This window comes from Channa argus, chromosome 3, assembly GCF_033026475.1.
Source record: "Channa argus isolate prfri chromosome 3, Channa argus male v1.0, whole genome shotgun sequence".
In the NCBI taxonomy this organism is placed as follows: Eukaryota; Metazoa; Chordata; class Actinopteri; order Anabantiformes; family Channidae; genus Channa; species Channa argus.
In genome coordinates, this window is record NC_090199.1 from 15,105,478 (window position 1) to 15,121,486 (window position 16,009).

At 38.0% G+C, this 16,009-nt stretch overlaps 2 protein-coding genes across 2 annotated transcripts; both read right to left on the reverse strand.

Moving 5' to 3' along the window:
• Positions 1-832: 832 nt before the first annotated feature.
• chrna9a (cholinergic receptor, nicotinic, alpha 9a) lies at positions 833-6,631 on the reverse strand. Its single transcript, XM_067499627.1, has 7 exons — positions 5,703-6,631; positions 5,344-5,489; positions 4,217-4,371; positions 3,905-4,085; positions 2,914-3,265; positions 1,868-2,475; positions 833-1,748 (listed from the first exon to the last, which is right to left on the reverse strand). The coding sequence occupies exons 1-7, from the start codon at positions 5,752-5,754 to the stop codon at positions 1,578-1,580; spliced, it is 1,665 nt and encodes a 554-aa protein (XP_067355728.1). The 5' UTR covers positions 5,755-6,631; the 3' UTR covers positions 833-1,577.
• Positions 6,632-10,976: 4,345 nt separating this feature from the next.
• On the reverse strand, positions 10,977-15,897 carry rhoh (ras homolog family member H). Its single transcript, XM_067497076.1, has 2 exons — positions 14,239-15,897; positions 10,977-13,045 (listed from the first exon to the last, which is right to left on the reverse strand). Exon 2 carries the CDS (start codon positions 12,573-12,575, stop codon positions 11,988-11,990), a length of 588 nt encoding a protein of 195 aa, XP_067353177.1. The 5' UTR covers positions 12,576-13,045; positions 14,239-15,897; the 3' UTR covers positions 10,977-11,987.
• Between the last annotated feature and the right edge of the window lie 112 nt (positions 15,898-16,009).

Consider the following 16,009-nt stretch of genomic DNA (forward strand, 5'->3'; position numbering starts at 1 on the left):
AATGAACTTTAGCTTGAGTCTTGTTTTTATGTTATGTGGTATTATTATGTTATCTTTTAGGATTTTTTTTTTAATAGTTGCAATTACATGTTTAGTTTATCATGCATGGACTACATTAGCAATCTCACACCATCAGAAACCGAATCCTCTATGATTATAACACATACGCCCTCTAGAGGATCACAGAGGAATGGATCCTAAACCTTATTTAAAGCTTCATTCACTGATGAACTCTGTGAGGATACACACATCTGTGACACAGTGTGTGTCCTGATAGCAATAATTGTATCGTTGTAGCTACTAATTCTCAGCTTCCTGCTAATAAGTAATTCACCTTGGCTGCCAGTTCAAAGGTAATAAACCAACAAACTACACTTCATGTACTACAGCAATGTATCTTCCTTCCTAAAGGTATATATGTTCTGTTTTTGCTCAAGTGGCTAGAGTGAGGTGCTAATTTGACATTTTGTAGGATGTAGTACAGAATGATGTTTCTGTTGTTTATCTTATTCTCACTAATAAAAACAGATTAACAAAATAAAAGAAACACCTGTTTCTAATGAATTATAATTCCATTACAACACAATCTGTATTTTGTGAAATAATTGTGCACTTTAGTCAATACTAAGACAGCCTGTTGTAAACAATTCATTATGTTTACGTGGAGTAGGGGTATCTATTTAGTGTTATCATCTCTATGTTTCTAACCAAAAGAGGGAAATGACAAAAAGTTACAATTTTTCAATAAACATATTTTTTAAATGTAATGGAAAGTTATACATACATCATGTAAAACAAATTAGTTTGCCACAAAGCAAACGCAAAGCTGGGACAGAGATTAAAACCACAATAATAACCAGATATAAATGTTTTATTATTTACTGGACCATGGAGTAAAGTGTAACTTTGTGCATCAAACGAGGTAGGCTTTAAGGTCTAAATATTGCATTATAAAGTGGCAGATTTTTTTAAAATGTAAGAATTGTAAACATTCATCCTTTCTTTTCACGTTTCAAATTTAGGAATTTGGAATTTATATAAACCATTTTTATTTACATCTGAACTAGAAAAACACAGGAGTTCCACCGGACTTCAGTGTCATCATAAGGACTGTGTCACTGACCTTTGCCTCGTTTTTGATCTTTATTCTACTGGTGCTCTCATCGAAACCAACTCAAAAACAGCATCACGTAGTTGTTTAAAATGTAAAGTAAATAACAAAATGCTGATAACTGGACGTCTGTCTGTTAACTTATCAATAATGGAGAGTCCACACATGTTCAAGGGGAGGCTTAGATTATCTTAGCTCTCCACTGTTGGATACACATACAACTGAACTTGCCGAGAGGCTTTGAGAATGTTCTTTGTGTGTAGTTAAATGTAGGATTTGTGTACAATCATTACTTAATGTCTAAGCAAACCTACAATGAGCTTACACATACATACACAACACAGGACTCACATATCAAAAACGATTGTTTTTTGGACTTAAAATTGAAATGAGGCAATTTTTAATACTGAAGTCCAGCAGGGACACAGAATGCTATCATGGTGGTGAACATATAATAAGAAAGCTGTCAGGATGCCTTGGCAATGATAAGGATGCTCATCAGGAAGACCATGATGAAGAAAATCCACATGAAAAACCTATCCATCACCTTGGCAACCTTCTTCCACTCTGCTACCTTGACACACGTAGCTCTCTGGTCGCGGAAACAGTTGGCGATGTATTGGATGTTTTTCACCACCTGGGGAAGACACAGCTACATGAGCCACAGCGAGCACTTAAAGAAACTTTAGAACAACAGCGAATATCAATGCAGGTAATGTAAATAAAAGGGAGAATCGGCATGTTCTGGTGCTTCACCTGTTTGTGCTGCAGACAGGAACAGCAGCACGGGCAGACTGGGACTTGATATTTTTCTGAGGGATCCAGGAGCTGCTCCTTCACCCCCCCATTCAGGTGCTGGAGGTTTTTTGGATGAGAAGAGGCCTGGTAGTCCAGCTTTTCCTGCCTGATGTGGTGGTAGTGCCGCTGGAGCTCTTGCCTTGCCTCACCCCTCTCCAGTCTCGAAGTGTGGTTGTTATGGTTGTTATAATAATTACTCCTGCCATTGGCCCGGTCTCTGTGATGCTTTTTTTTATGATGCACACTGTGACCGTTGCTGTACTTGTAAGGGTCACTGTCAGGATGGTAGACGCTGTTATGAAAAAAACTGTCATGGTAGCAGCACTTATCAGGCAGGGTGGAGATGGGTTCTTCAGGATACAGAGGAGTCCTCTCACTGTCTGAGGTAGTGCAGTTCTCCCCCACCTCATAGACAAAGAAAATTTTGGACATGTAGTCGATGATGAGCACCTTAGCCCAGCGAGGGACTGGTTTGGCCTCAGCACCACAGAAATGAACGTTCATAATGAAGATAGTGAGGGAGGTGGAAGCCGTGATCATTGTCATGGTGGCGATGTAGTACTTCCCTTAAGGGGGAAAGAGAGAAAAAGTAAATTCATGGAGGGAAATTAGTTGATAGAGAAGCCATACATAGCAGCCCTAATTTGTAGAATATGCAAATTTGCAACACGTCATCAACAAGGATGTGGAAATTTGTACCATCTACGATGTAAAGGGTGTTTGGGTTGTTTTGTTACAAATTTGAATTAAAGAGTTTCAAATATTTTGTAATTTCCACCATAATTTTGAGTTTGATCATGAGCTACTAAGTGACAATTATAACATGTCATACCATGATGAAATATGATGAAATATGAATTTTTGCACGGCCATCATTTTGAATCTGAGAATTCCCATTGTACTTTTATGATACTTAATATGTATTTTAATCTCTTCCTGGTGGTAAAGGCTTCATGTAATTTCAATAGTTTGTTACAAAACTAAATGCCAGCAATAATTCAAACCTATATAGGGCATGCTTTCTGCGGGAGGCATGCTCTCAGCCACCAACAGCTGGAACACAGTGAGCGCCAGCAGCACTGTGACCCCAAGGGAAACCTTCTCCCCAGAGTCGGCCGGCAAGTAGAAACCCAGCGGGGCAAGGAACGAAATGAGGAAGCAGGGCAGGAGTAAGTTAAAAATGTAGAAAGAGGAGCGGCGCTTCAGGAGCAGGGTGTAGGTGATTTCGGTGTACGGGTCGGAGCAGCAGCCATACATCATGACGTTTCTCACTGCAGGCATGCCGTGACACTCCCACTCTACATTCTCCACAAAGTCCGAAAGGTCACCACTGTCCATGCCCAAGCTAATGTCCACCTGGGTAGAGCACAAATTATTGAAGTTATATGGATGATCAGACATGAAAATATCGTGAAACTCCTCACATCAGTCCTTCATCAGATATAATGAAGGACTTGTTTTCTGTGTGTGTGACCCGGTCAAGGTCAAACAAGTGTAGGGATAAGCAAACACAATACCTTTAAGCAATGTGGAATTTGTGTTCTACAGAGGTAATTATGTGCTAATAACGAAAAATAATATAAATGCATGTTTTCTTCAGCGTTGACATTGTCTTATTCCTTCCTAAACCTTTGCTTCAGCCAAATTTTAAAATGTAAGGTGAGTGTTTTAGCACAGTCCTCATTCGCGCTTGTGTTTGCAGAACATAACTCTGGGGAAGCGGGTTTATTTGTAAGAATGACTACTTGTTCAGTTGGAAAACTCAATACTGTAATTCAAAAATAACAATATAAACTATATAAATAACCAATGTTAAAAAGAAAAGTGTTTAATAATCATGAGATTTGTTGCCAACTATCAATGATGAACAGAGTCAGGGTCAGAGACCATTTAGAAAAGCCTTTACAGTGTTATTTTCATTATTATTTTAACCCAGAATATGAGCTGAATTAACATTTTTGGCCATAGAGGATGTGATCCCCTGCTGACACACACTTGGTTGCCATTGTAGGTCCAGGAGCCGAAGGTAAGGTTGCAGCGTTGCCAGTCGAATGGGAAGTAGGAGACATCCACCACACATGTGCTCTTTGTGATAGCTGGAGAGTCCCAGACAATCTCTCCATTATAACGCAGCTTCACGTTAGTACTGGAAGCACCAGATGACTCCTCATCTGCTCTGCACAGACATTAAAAGTATCTCAGAAACACTGTTTTCACCTCTTTGTTATATTTTGCTCACTTTCACGTGGTTTTTACTTCTCCCTCTGTGTTTTTTACAGTTTTCTCAGTCTGTCTCTTAATACTGACTTGTTGTAGAGGACAATGTCTGGCTTCCAAACCAGGTCACTGGGGATGTTGATCATCTCTAGGTCATCGTAGTCTTCCTTGTCCCATTTCAGATAAGCATCATACCAAACCTGCCTGATCCACAGGTACGTGGTTAGCACCTGGTTCCTCTCATCCTGAACACACACACACAAAAAACTGGTAACATTAAAGAGGTTCAACTGCAGGATCTCTAAAATGTCCTAAGGACTCCCAGGGACCTAATTAACTTAAGAGCGATTGTCCTAAACATTATATTGACAGGTGGGGGTGGCGCTGGAATGTATGGTGTAGTTATTAAAAAAAGAGAATCAATATAATGGACTCCAGCACCCCATCACTAGTAATTGTGGCCTCTTATTTATTTAGGAAATCTTACAATGTTAAGACACTAAGCATTATAGATGTAATTAAACCAAGTTTTATAAGCTTTATGTAAGAGAGCGTTGGATTGCATTCGATCATAAATGTGTATCTAATAAAGTGAACAAATAAGTGTATACTGTGTGCAGTTTTGTTTTTACCGACTGGAGGCTCTCAGTGTAATTCGACAACACCATGATAAATATTTGTTCACAAAACATTTACCTCAATTTTAATTCTCTGTGTCATTTTAATGACTATTCTGTTTTGCACACTGCTTATTTTTGTGAAGCCAAAAAAATATGTCACATCATTTATAGCAAGTATTATTCTGCCATGTGACAGAAAACAACGTGAGTTATTCATTAATTGCAATCATAGATTGCAGATTGTTTTAGCCCAGACTTCCAAACATCCAGCTTTATATGCATGATGTGTGGGGAAGCATTGGTTAAATGCACTGTAGAAATATTTTTAATCAACTGTGAACCCAACACATCTAGCTGATTTCTAGAGAAATATGTATATGTATGTAATTGTTTAAGTAGTTTCACTCCAACACCCTATAGCAGCTGTTTGAATATATAATGTTAAGTTTTTGCTGAAACTGTTACTGGGTGTGGAAACATATAAAGACAGACAGGAGCATCTAAAGACATTTTTTGTGGCTAAAAAGTTGTGTCTGTGGCTGGGGTGTGCAGGTGTCATATCTCTAAAGCTATAATGCGTAGTGTTGCTCAACTCACCATATCTTTAATCTGTGACAGCGTGACCTGCAGGGAGACATTGAGAGCTTTGTCCGTGTCCTCTACGGGCCTCAGAGATTTAGAGTAGTCCTCCATCAGGTCATTCAGAAGTTTGCGGGCATATTGACCCTGGGCACCATGGGACACTGAGGAGATTGAATCGAAACAAACAGTGGGCATAAAACATAACAGAAACATATAGAATGTAGAATATAGAATATTATGCTGGATAGAAAAGGATAATTGCAAAAACACACAAAGCAGCAGAAGAGGACGGAACAGGCTTTGCTGAGATGAAACAAACTTAAGAATGTGCATTATTTAGATATAAACAAACTGATCCATCATGCAGAACTGACCTTGCACCAAAATGCTGATCCATACCATGAGAGCTGCCTTCCTCATCTTCATCCAGTCACAAGGCAATGGATCAATTATTCAGCACAGCAATCGCTGAGACAGCCTGAGTCCAAATCCAGACTGTCACTCTATTCCTATCTCCATTCTCCCTTGCTGAAGCTGAGCAAGCTGAGACCACAGAAAATTCTTGAAATTTTACATCCTGTCAGAAGCTCTGAATGCTCTGCTAGCTGTTGATCGCAGTTTGCCTCTGTCACTGTGTCTCTGTGTGTGATCGCTGCTTTGGAACAGGACCTGGGCCTATCATTCACAAAGACACACACACATACACATACACACACACTCGCACACACACACACACACACACACACACACACACACACACACACACACACACACAGGTACACTGCGGTATCACATAGCAGACAGGCACTGGGTGAAATGTGATTCCTGCAGCCTCTATCCACTTGTGTACATGACCACAAGCAGCTGTGTGTGTGTGTCGTACAGCACACACTAAAACTTACTGCATTACAGTGACATGTGTCAGTCACAGTGACTCTTTCTTAATCATGCTCAGGTCATCCAAGATAAACAACACACACACACACTAATGAGGATGTGACACATGTTATACACACTGCATGGCAATGAACAGATCCAGGGTCAGGTTTCATCCTGTAAACAGAAATCTTTAACATAATACGGTTAACGTTGATGGTACTGAAGTGGGAAGAGTAGGTTTCATCCTCTCTTTGTGTGTAGGTTGTCCATGACCTTAGTAGCCAGAAACAAAGGTCAAATGACCTCTGTAATTTTGTCCAGGATTGACATGTTTTAGGTTTAGCTTTTAGGTTTAACAAGTTTATTGACATTATATTTACTCATTAGATAAACAAAGTTAACTTTTCTCAGATTTATTCCTCTGTCATGTTTCGGTGTTGAGTTCCATGGCATTTTATTTTATTTTATTTTATGCACTTTTTTGTCCTTTGTCCTTTGTCCTTTTGTCTTGCATGTGTGTGTGTATTTGTGTGAAGTGTGTAAATTAGCTTCATGAAAGATTTTTTCAAAAGCAGCAAAAAAGATTGAGTTTTAGATCAAAGATTTTGATCTCAAACACAACAATACAAAATGATACTAACACATGTACTGATGATGATAAGAAAAAAAAGAGGAAATATATTTAAGAATACTGTTATTGGAGGAAAACAGAAACGTGCATCTGGAATTTTTAACATTTCCGCCTGGAAAAGAGAAAAAACTGATTGATGCAAGAAATAAATTATTATTGATTGTTAAAGTACGTGATTTGCACTTTTATGCATTTTTCACACAGCACATAAATTTCTTTAAACACATTGTGTCGGCTTTACCATGTGGTTGCTTTATCTGCTCAATTCATTTTACAATATATTGCAATGTTCAACAAGTATTCAATAAAAGTTCCTAAGGTAGGTTAGTTGATGTTTGTGCAAAGTCTAGATGTGAGAAGAGGCTTTACTCAAAGAAAGCAAGAAATGCCATTAAACATTAAAGTTTAAAACATAGACCTCTTTGTGCAGCCAGTATTTTGCACAATTATTCACAGCATTAGTACAGGTTCAGAATTTGTAACATGAAAAACAATAGATATCGCTCATCTTCCAAAATCTGGTAATGGCCTATAATTTAATTTGCAACAGAGTTCCAATGAATCCACTTCAGAAGAAGCATTAGTCTTGTAGTTTACAGTAAATTACCACCTTTTGTCCCACAGAATTATTGTAATCAACGAAATCAGTAAAAATTACTACTGACATTGTTCTGCTCAGCTCTTCTGCAGAGAACAGCGCAGGCTAATATGATGCGTTAATGTGTCACTCAGTTTCTGTGGTACTGAGCTCGCATAGGACAGGTGTTTCCTGTGTGTGTGCACGTGTGTGTGCGTGTGTGTGTGTGTGTGTGTGCATGCATGTGCGTGTGTGTGTGTGTGTGTGTGTGTGTGTGTGTGTGTGTGTGTGTGTGTGTGTGTGTGTGTGTGTGTGTGTGTGTGTGTGTGTGGCTGAAAAGAAAGAAAGTGTGAAATAGTATCATTGTACCACTGTGAAAGCTGAAGATGAGCTTTCGTAACTCTTTTTTTAAATCTGCTTACAAGGTTAAATGTATATTGCTGGTGTGTATGGGACAGAGAAAAACAGAAAGACAAATAGACAGGCAAACAGATGATGGTTTTGTAGGATGAAAAACAATCTAACATAAATGAACTGTAATAGTTAAAAGATGAATAAAAATAATGCCACAAATTAGCAAAGTGTGCATTAGTGTTGTGGGGTGTACATAGGAGAGAGATGGCGAAGCCAAAAAGGAGAGAGAGTGCAGGAGCTTTAGAGTTTTAGACCGTGAGAAACAGAGAGGACAGAGAGAAAAAAGAAAGAGCCCTGGGATGATAAGAGCTAAGGAAGTAAGTTGTGCATGGTTATGTCCCTCCCACAGTGATTAGTTGAATGTAGTGAATCCCCTGCACCAACACAAGTCACTTTAGATATTTCAGGCAGAGAAACTTTTATGTGATTGTTAAATAACAAAATCGGGTTATACTCTGTATTTTCATATGGTCAATAAACCCCATGGACAAAAAACAGGGCAATAACTATCTGACTCTACTAACAAGTTTTTTGTTTGTAGTCAAAGCCTGACATATCTAATTCCTGTGTACCACGGACAGATGTGTTGGTGTGCAAAGTAAAAAAAAAACATGGAACAGACACACTGGGATGTATCGAACTGACTCTCTACACCTACACTGCTACTTTAAAAATAAATATACAAATGTGTGCAGAAAGTTAATCCTGTACAATAACAGCATGAGTGTTTTTTGCCAATATTATGATACAATACTTAATACATGATGTGGTGATAACTTCTTTTTTGTTTAATTTTGTTTTATTGAGTATGTGTGTGTATATTTGTTTTGTTAGCTTTTTATCCTGAATGAAGGTCATCCACCACCACCTTCTACTTGGTGCCATTAATTAACATGACTAATAAGGTTTATCTTAACAGTCAATAACTGTATCAAATTTGAGCAATTCCGAAATCCGTTCTGGTATTTTGTCAGTATAAAGCATTCTGTTAGGGTACATGCACTATAAACTGGTAAACATCTGCGTAAAACTGAGATGGGATCTGTTGAGCATTACAGCCGAATAAGCTTTTTGGTTCTTGCTTCCACTGTTATAAACAGAATTGTTACTCATATAAACGACAAAAGCCCAGGTGTGGCTAATTATCAGTTTAGCTTTCCCAGTGACTCATGTCGGCGAGCCAGTGACTACAAAACCAGAGCCCTGGTACAACGAAAGAAATATTAGTAACACCTGTGTGTTTTCTGCTGTGACATGTCAAAATGTCTGCTGTGAACGAGGCCTGTTTATCAGCTCCTTGGATAACACATCAGAGCCTGTTGAGAAGTAAGCACAACCACTACCCACTGACTGTGAAGTGGCTCCAGTGTGTACTGTGTGTGAGAGAGAGAGAAAGAATGAGAGAAATAAGGCATTGTGGTAGTTGTGGGAGAGAGCACAATGAGAGATGAAAGATCTGACCACAGCACATAGTCAAACATGCTGAACTCTCAAAGCTCTCATAACTTCTCAAAACCCTTTGTCATTTGTAACTTTGCCAACATGCAGAATTTATTTAAATTAAAACTTAAATATGACTTACTACCAGTATTGTATTGTGTATATACAAATAACCTTTACGAAATAACTTGTACAAAAACAACCTTTTGTGTATATACAACAGGCAGTAAAACTTTGAGTTCTACTGTGGTAAAAAATAGACCTATAGTGTATTACTTACTTAATTACTTAAATCTTTCTTAGCAAATTATTTAGAATAATTAAAAGTAAGAGCAAAAGAGTTAGTGGACATGCAGAGACACTAAGTTCATACCCTCTTCGGGTGGTCTGGGTGTCTTCTGGTATCAATACATTTAGTGTGTTACGTGAACATGTCATTGTGTATGTTTGCACAAAGTTGACTGTATAATGTACATATGAATTGGTATGTGTGTGTGCCGGGATGTGGTTAGATGTTTTTCAGCATATCCATGAAAAGCCTGTATTCTGTCTTTCGTCCTCAGCAGCTCTGAACACCACATGAGACATGTAAAGAAAGAGCGGGAGAATGAAGGAGGGGAAAAGAAGAGCTAGTGTGAGCTTTTTTTTTCCTTCCTGATTGTGGCTCTTCCTGGTTGTCTTGTTCTTTTATTGGAGCTCATTATTTGCCACATGTCATTCACATGCATACTCTAACTACCTAGTTCGCACATTCTCATGCTGTAGGTACTAAACACACAAACTTATTGAAAAATTATTTTAGACTTGATTTGCGTTGAGTAGTTTTTCTTCTTGAGGCTCTGAGCATTCACTGTCATATTCTCAAAACAAAAACTGACTTGAATAGTATCGATACAATATATAAAGTCAGGTCCGTGTTGCTTTCTTCTATTATCTAATGTGTGTGAGAGGTATCCATGTGTTGATCTCATCAACTCGTCTCTTTTCACTGAGATAACTCTTAGTTGTTTAGTATTTAACTTCCATTCAACTCTCAGAATTAAGCATTTGTGAATACTGTAATGAAGACACAAAGCACACATTTTTGAAAGCACTGTTTGATGGCTTTAAGTGCAAAAGTATTTAATCCAACAATAATTCAACAATATTCCGTAATATTAATGTTGTCAATTATGTCACATGTGCCTGCAGCCTACCGATGTCCAAAAATTAGATGCTATTATTAAAATGCACATTTTAAATAATTTTTGTACAAACATACAATATATGCATTAATGTAGTATAATGCATGTACTCATGCTATAGATTCATGAAGTTGTACCTTAACACCCTGTACTACTGTGTGTATATACATGTATGTGATCAAACATGTCTTAAAATAAATCTGTACAGACACAGTATATAACACAAGACACTATAAAAACCAGTTTGAAAGTAATCCTAAAAATATAACCACAACATACAAAGTAGTTAGCATTTATTTGGGTCCAGACAAAACTTCCAAAATGAATGCACTTGCATTGAAAGCAAATGAAAACTTTGTCAAAAACATAAACAAGGTTATCACAGAGCAATAATATTATTGGATAAATATATTAGATATATATCAAATAAATAATTTTTAGATGATTTTTTTACGGGGCAAAACAAGATGGGTCTATGTGTTGGAGCCTTACATTTATTTTCATAGACATTGGTGGCAGACCATATTTTATTGTATTCTTATCATTTTAAAGGACGTATATGGTTCAATTTATTGCACAGAAAATGCACTTTTGCATGGTTGCAGTAAAATGTGATGGTTGCACTTTAAGACAACATTGATGTTTCATATCTTTTTTAATAATTTGCTTTTAAAATGTATGGCTTCTCTAATAAAATAAAATAAATTTTTACCTTAATTTTAGTTTTCTTTTAATATAAATGTTTTCAAGTCATTTGTAATGACTTTATGTCTGGTATACATGATGAGTAACATTGAATGAATGGGTGAATAAATGATTACTCAATTAATCTTAAACACACCTACAATACAATTACCCCTTTGGGGTCTGAGTTGGGAAATAGCAAACATACCATGTCATTCTTTTATGATTTCAGCTGATTACAATTTTTGGGAGAATCAGGCTTCAGTTTCTCTAGAAAAATGTGAACGTGTCCTACCCTAAAAGTTCTGAGCAACTGTATAATATTACAGGATGAGTCATTTTATTGTGGTAGTAGGCAAATTTTTTGGTTTATGCTGCAATTCAAAAAGCCCATTTACTGATGTAGCCCAGTGACAGACATATTATATTAGGCATTGGTTGCTAATAAAATAATTAGAGAAACTATACTATGAAAGCTTTTAGACTAAGTGAAAGACCCTGATACCCCATCTGAAATATATCCATGTAAAATACTATGGTTTGACTTTAAAGACCAGGTCAGAAGAGTCAGATTTAAACCCTTTTTTTCCATTTCTTCTTTCCCTGAGTCAAACAGAAGTGGTATATTAAGTGTATGATTAAATCATGTCATTCTCAGTTTTTAATACGGTTTAAGTTTGGAAAGTCCAAGGGGCAGGACACCCAGTTAGTGGAAAAAAGAAAGCTTTGTATGAATTAAAGACATCCAACTTAGGCGCCTCACTAGGCCTCGCTGAGTTTGAACAGCACATTAACACATTATCAAAAAGTCTCATGACAGTTCAATCTCCCACCCAGTCAAGGTCAGTGGTCAGAAGACCTTGCACTGGTTTATGCTGAACAAGCGTCTCCTGGATTGTTTCCTGGTCTGGTTGACGGCTGTCCGCACGGCGTACTCAAACACTTGCTGCACACCACGGTTGCCCAAAGAGGAGCACTCCAGGTAACCTTTAGCGTGGATTTCATGAGCAACGCGTCGCCCTTCTGCTGGTGAGATGCAGGTGCCCCGATACGCACCCACTTCCCGCAGGTCCGTCTGAGTGGCCACCACCAACACTGGCACCCTGGGCAAGTTTTCTCGAACTTCAGCAATCCACTTGTGCTGGATGCTAGCCAGCGAGTTAGGGTTGGCAACAGAGTAGCAGATGAGGACGATGTCGGCCTGCTGGTACGATCTAGGCCGGATTTGTCTGAAGTTGTCATGACCTGCTGTGTCCCACAACCCCAGGCTAATCTGAACACCGTCCATGTACACCTCCACCCCTGTGTTGTCAAACACTGTGGGCTTATAGCAGTCTGGGAAAGTCTCTGAGGTGAAGCGCACCAACAGGGCCGTCTTGCCAACTGCACTGTCCCCAACCAGGACGCACTTAACCGACATCTCTGCCAGGCCGTTCATGGTCTCTGCTAAACTCAGTTCTCTATGAATTTACAGTTTTTTAGAAAAAGCTTTTCTGTGACCTTTTAGTTTTGAGAGGTGCAGTGCTCATGAGGTAGTCAAAAGCCTTCGTCACTTTCATTCACAGGTGGTAACGTTCATTGATTTATTGCCCTGTTTTGTGGCAAATCCATTCCTGTAGATTTCAGTGGTCATACAGTTGGTCAAATTTACCTTTGACGTCTCTCTTTTCCGAGTCCTTAAATATCTCTAATGTACAGTAGAAATGTACAGTCAGCAGTCAGTCAGGTTGTGAGCTTTACACACGCTTCACATAAACCTTTAGTCACTGAGGCCCCTTTCAGCTTGTGCTACATCCGCTCCATGTCTGTAGTATAGTGGTCAGGTACTGGTCCTTTTCTCTGATGATTTTCAAGGCCAGCATACTCTCCTGGCTGCTCTCACCTCTCAGCACTGAATGAGGAAATTTACTGCGGGGGAGAGAGGAAGAGAGGATATGTAAAGGATTCAAGTCTCTGAACGTACTCTCTGTTAGAAACTGAAATGCTTTAGTAAATGTTTCCCCAAACAGCATATACCTTTAATGAGGAAGATAAGAGCATGGCTCTTAAAAATACGACATATTTTGAGAAAGTCCTGCTTTAAAGAACATTATTTAAGAGTAGTCGGCATCCATGTGTGTGGGAAGTGGCATCAACTTTTAGTCGTCGTGAACTAAAATTTACTGTATACTTACAAAGTACGAGTATAAAAAATATAAAATCTTTGACAAAGTACTGATTAAATACGGAAGTAAGGATGGTTGGGTGTGACCCAGAATTCACAACTTGATCCTAAAGACTTCAGCAGGTGCTCTTTAACAGCAGGTCTATGTGTGTTGTGTTATCAAGATCTTAGATGTAAAATGTCTGCTTCCCATAACTCTTACACATCTGCCTTAGATAAAAACCAGTGCGGATACTGACATTAACACAGTAAACCAACATCTGATAACCGATAAGGATGTAACCGTGTACTTATATTTGATACAGTTAAGGGGGAAAAAACCCTTGTTATAATGTTATAATAAAAAACTATCAAGCCTTTTTTTTTAGATCTTTGCTGCAATAAGTTGTCTGACTAGTTTATGAAAGAGCCAAACTGAGCCTAAAAACCTCTAAACCACCCGCCATGTCACACACAGTCATCTGGATGGAAAGACCTTCATAACGTAGATGGGACACTTTAATCAGGGGTTTTTCCACAGTTCATCTTTCTACATTATGTCACTAAAATAAGTTTTGGTTCTGTCCTCTTTGTCTATGTCAGAGGAAAGATTTACAAGAAAACACTAAAACAAGAAAATGATGAAAAGGATCAAACCCCAACCTCAGCTGATTAAACTCTTATGGTTCTCATGAAACAAACAAACAAAAAAAACTAACACGCAGGCTAAACGTCTAGTTTACAATAAAATGCTATTTTAAACTTTTAAGTCACCCTTTGGGGCTGATGAGAAATAAAATAAGAAAACATCCAGAAGCCCTCACATTTAAAATGTGACGTTGCCCACATTGTGGAACTCTTATTAAATTTCCACACAGAGTAAATAGAAACCATGAAAAAGGAACACGATCTTGTATCTGCACAAAGTAAAGCGGGGACAAAAAAAGATGGTAATTACCTTTTATGTCGATCTTCTCAGTCTTTCACGGGCGGATGCTGTTGCTGCCTCTGAAAACTTCACAGAAAAAAAAAAAGAAACTGCAACAAAAGTGTTTGTTATTAATTATAATCTGTAGGACCATAGGATGTCCCCCAACAGGACCCATTAGAGGAGGCAATCCAGTAATATGGCCAACGCAGACAGCAAATATTTCAAAACCTTAGTATTACCGTAGAGTTTTTCAGAGAAGGGATATGAGAAAGTACTAGAGAAAAGAAAAGTAAAACACATCCGCTTCGTGGAGTGTGGAGGTGTGACTGACTGTTTTCTGCTTGCCTCCCCCACAGCAGCTGCGCTTTATGTTTCCTTTTGTGCATTTGTACCATTTTGTGTAGCCGACGTACAGCAAAGTTTTATATAGATCATGAAGCTGTATTTTCAAGCAGAAAATTTGCCCAGGTGCCCTAAAACCCTGCACCTGCTCCACATTATTGACTTCTAAATGGTTTTATTAACTACAATGTGTTAATAAAACCAATTAGAACCATTAATATCACAAGAATTTAATTTTTCAATTGAAGTGATATACTGTGCTCCATTTGCTTTAAAGCTGTTTTTTTAAAAACAATTTTAAAGTTGTTTTTTAAAAACAATTTTAAAAATATTTTCTGTTTAATGTAGTAACACATACAAATCGCATTGCAAGATTGTGATCAGCAATTAGCCTACCAGATCTCACAGTTCTTTAATCATTGAATTATTTAGTATTGCCTAAAGTGTAGTGTCCATCATTTTGTTTTGTAGTTTAGTTTTTGCTTGAACAACAATATAACAGTCTTAGAGGTCAGTGCCTGTAAATACTGTCTTGATTATTGAAGAATCTAAATCGTTATTTTCTCATAAAGACATACAAGAAGTTTATACAAAGATCATTTTCAGAGTTACAGAAGGACCCAGCAAAACCAAAAAGATAGAATGCAAATTGAAGCTACTATATGCATACACATTTCCCCCCCAGCAGGAAGGGCCTAATGCCAGAGTAGGTGACTCAGACCAAAAGAGTTAAAGTGACTAACGCTTTATGTGTCATATGATTAAAGGAGAACTCTTCCAATTTTACACATCAAAGTAAGTTTACAAGTCTTGGACTATCAGTTTTTCAATGGTTACTGAAATTTGAAACTGCAGAGTTAACGGCTTGGAGAAGTCTCCCATGGCCAAGACAAATGTCATCCTAGAGGTGGACTTCCCACAACCTGACAACCCAAGAGATATTATTGCCTTATATTATTACACTATTAAACTATTATTGCACTGATTTGTGAAACAGTTTATCAACCATAAATAACATATTAGCTTATGCAGTGGTACCACTTTTTTACATAAACCTCATTTCTTTTATGTCCGCATGTTGATTTGGCACAGTTTTTACGCCGGATGCCCTTCCTGACGGATTCCCCTCCCCAGCTTCTACCGGGTTTGGACTGGTAGGGGCTGGGGATGGACTGTCGTCTTGCCCAAAGACACTTCGACATATAGCCAGGACTGGGGAAATATGACCGGGGATCAAACCACTGACCCTGTGGTCCGTGGACGACTGCCTTACCAACTGAGCTACAGCCACAATCGATATTACATAAATGTATTTGTGTTTTTTCAATTAGCAATGTTCCAAATGGAGTGAGGTAATCTCAAAAGTTATACAACGCTTTTACAATACCATACCATACAAAGTCTTTTGAAAAAAAAAAATAATAATAAAAAAAAATATATATATATATATATATAT